The 3,528-nt window shown below is 36.2% G+C and overlaps 1 protein-coding gene across 1 annotated transcript; it reads left to right on the top strand.

The window, feature by feature from the left end:
• The first annotated feature begins 499 nt into the window (after positions 1–499).
• On the top strand, positions 500–1,180 carry LOC118748390 (protein qua-1-like). The gene has a single exon (XM_036482762.1). It carries the CDS (start codon positions 500–502, stop codon positions 1,178–1,180), a length of 681 nt encoding a protein of 226 aa, XP_036338655.1.
• Positions 1,181–3,528: the final 2,348 nt, after the last annotated feature.

Here is a 3,528-nt window from a genome sequence, read left to right as displayed (position 1 = left end):
TATAATTCCAAATTGTCGCAACCAAGGTTATATGCTAGTTTACAACTAGGTTGCGCAAGTTAGATTTTTTAAGAAATAAAAGAGACTGACTTTTTGTATTTTGACGTTTTGGAATGCACCCATATTCTACTGACTTATATATACACATACATATTTGTATATATGTACATACGTAGAAAATGTGTATAAAATGTTAAAATACCTTTAATCTTATTCAAATATTATTTTCGTCTAAGTAAATACAATTGTTAAAAATTCGATATTAAGACAATGTCCAATGTATATCACAAAGCAACAATTTTGCACAGGTGTTTTTTGGAATTAAAATAAAAAAACCGAAATACTTCTTAAAATACGAAAATGCATCGGCTAAATTTTGCTATAAAAGACCCGCAAATTTATGTAAACTTCGCACAATTACACACAATTACAGTGCAACAGCAACGGTATTCCCGAAATAATGAAGTTATCAGTTTTCCTATTTTTAGGCCTCCTGGCCATGACATCCTTCGAACTCGTGCGATGTGATGAAGATGAGGGGCAGAACACTAGCGAAAAACTCATAAAAGATACGAAGAACGTGAATGTTAGTACAAATATAGATCCTAAAGATCCGAAAAAGCCTGTTGACGTCGAAAACTCTGATCCGAAGCCAAGTACAGGCACTGCTGCTGATAATCATAAACAAGGGGGGAAAAAAAGTAGTGGAGAGGCTTCAATTGGCAGCAGAGAAAAAAATCGAAGCAAACACGGTAATCCTAAAGCTAAAGGTGAAGGTGATGGTAAAGGTAAAGGTAGAGGTAAAGGGAGAGATAAAGGCAAAGGCAAAGGCAAAGGCAAACCCAGACACAATGGCAAAGAAGAGGAGGATGACGACGAGAGGAATGAAGAGGGGGATACAGATGAAGACGAGGGGAATGAAGAGGGGGTTACAGGTGAAGAGAGTGATGGAGACGAGGGGAACAATGGGGGGAATACAGGTGAAGATAATGATGGAGACGAGAGGAATGAAGAGGGGAATACAGATGAAGGGAAGGACAAAGACGAGGGGAATGAAGAGGATGTTACAGGTGAAAAGAAGGAAGAAGACAAGGGGAACGAAGATGGGAATACAAGTGATGATAATGATGGAGACGAGGGGAATACAGAGGGGAATACAGATGGAAAGCAAACTTCATAAGAGGCGGATAGCTAAAAAATTCGTTTCATATACTACAAACGCCAAATGCTTATACCAGATAATTGCATAAATATTTTATTTCGATTGATTAATTTTGCAAAAAACAGCATTTGACGAGGATGTTAATATTCAACACACGAAAATAAACCGAAAAAAACAACATGAAAAACAGAAATGAACTTTCGAAATGGCGCACATTCTTCAGCGATACCCGATCCGATTAGATTAAGTTATTTTTAGCAAACTTTATATAAGTACATGTGTAATATTTAAAATTGTTAGCTAAATATTAGGAGATCTGCTTGAGTTCCTATACCAAAACGGCGAAAGTCAAGTTGTATGTATATATTCAAAATGTTTATGCTTACAGTGGAATTTCAATATTATTTAAATAAAGTTAAGAACGAACAGCATAAAAATAACAAAGCTTTAAATTACATCAGCGTTTCTCAAACTTTGGTACGCGTGCCACTGATGGTATGCGATGTCGGTAAGTCCTGACTAGAAACTATTACAATAATCTTATTATATTAAACGAGCAGTTCTGGTATATATATATATATATATATATATCCATAGGGTCCTCGGAAACGGCTCTAACGATTTTGATGACATTTTGTACACAGATAATGTTTTGGATTCTAAGGTTATCTGAATAGGAATTATTTCCGAGAAAACTCGTATAAGGTGGCCACCTATTCGAAATTAGTTACAAGTCGATTAAAACATCATAATATGGGTATCAAATGGTACGTATTTTAAAGATCTTTAATTCGAAAATATTTTTAATAAGGTTGCCACCTATTTTGAATCGCATATTTATTTAATTTTTTGTTTAGCAAAAAAGGTAAATTATTACTATGCATGGGTACCAAGAGAAGGTTCTTAAACAATGCTTTCCCTATATACAAAATGTTATCTCTTAGGATAATAGTGTAAGGTTGCCACTTATTTTCGATTCAACACAATTTATCTAAAACATCGCAATATGGATATCAAATGAAAGGTAATGTTGGGAACTTTGGTCAGAAATCAGGGTTGCTACGATTCATAGTTTCAATCAATTTTTTTTTTGTATGTATACATAGTACATATACGATCAAGATATGTACCATTCATTCCAGCGTATTTCGGAATAGGGTTTCCACCTAAATTTTGGAGTAAGAAATTTACTTAATAGATATCGAAATCCAATTTTTTTTGTTTATTTCCAAAATAATTTTCAAAGCTATGAAAGTCTTGAAAATTTTAAAAAGTATATGCACTCCGGGCAAAGCTCGATCAACCTGGTACTGTAATTTACAAGTAAAATAACACTTCTCTGTCACCGAGAATTCATTTGTTGAATTTACTTTATTGGGTTACCCTGTAGATATGGGACAGTCCCTGATTTTTTGTGGATATTTTTGAATATGACCGGAAAATATGCAAATGGAAAAGGAGCTCAGGAGTTGCTCCTCCCACTTCCTAAATGAATAATAAAATGAAATCAATGGAATATTTTAAGACATTTTTTCAGACTTACTTAACACACTCTCGCATTTTTCTATTTATCTCACTCCTGTAATATACCTGATGGAATAAAGACGTACTTGAAGTAAAATTCCGTTGTCTATATTAATACGTTTTGACAGGTTATGGGCCGACGCTGTAAAAAAAAATTGAAGTTTACGCAACATTCGATTTAAAAGACGAAAAAGCAGTATGTTGAGTATAAGGCCTTCTCAACTTTCCAACGGAGAGGAGGCCTTCCTCTTCCTCTGTTACCAGCATCGCGGCCCGCATTGAATACTTTCAGAGCAGGAGCGTTTCTGTCCATTCGAACGACATGGCCAAGCCAGCGGAGCCGCTGAATTTTAATTCGCTGCACTATCTCTAATCATTGTAAAGCTCATACAGCTCATCGTTAAATCGTCCGCGGTATTCGCCATCGCCAACGCGTAAAGGACCGTAAATCTTTCGCAGAACCTTTCTCTCGCAAACTCCAAGAGCCGCTTCATCAGATGTTTTCATTTTCTATGCCTCCGTGCCATACACCAACACAGGCATGATGAGTGACTTATAGAGTGTATTTTTCGTACGTCGAGAGAGGACTTTACTCCTGAATTGCCTACTAAGTCCAAAGTAGCATTTGTTGGCAAGAGCGATTCTGCGTTAGATTTCCATGCTGACATTATTGTCGGTGTTAATGCTGGTTCCCAAGTAAACAAAATTCACTACGTTCTCGAAATTCTAACTGTCAACAGTGTCGTGGGTACCAAGACGCGAATGTGCTGACTATTTGTTTGTTGACAGGAGTTACTTCGTCTTGTCCTCGTTTACCACCAGACCCATTCGCTTTGCTTCCT

Source organism: Rhagoletis pomonella, unplaced genomic scaffold, assembly GCF_013731165.1.
Source record: "Rhagoletis pomonella isolate Grant_MI unplaced genomic scaffold, Rhpom_1.0 Rhpom_scaffold_00013, whole genome shotgun sequence".
Classification (NCBI taxonomy): Eukaryota; Metazoa; Arthropoda; class Insecta; order Diptera; family Tephritidae; genus Rhagoletis; species Rhagoletis pomonella.
Note: the sequence above shows the minus strand (reverse complement) of the source record. Positions and strands in the feature narration are given on the sequence as shown.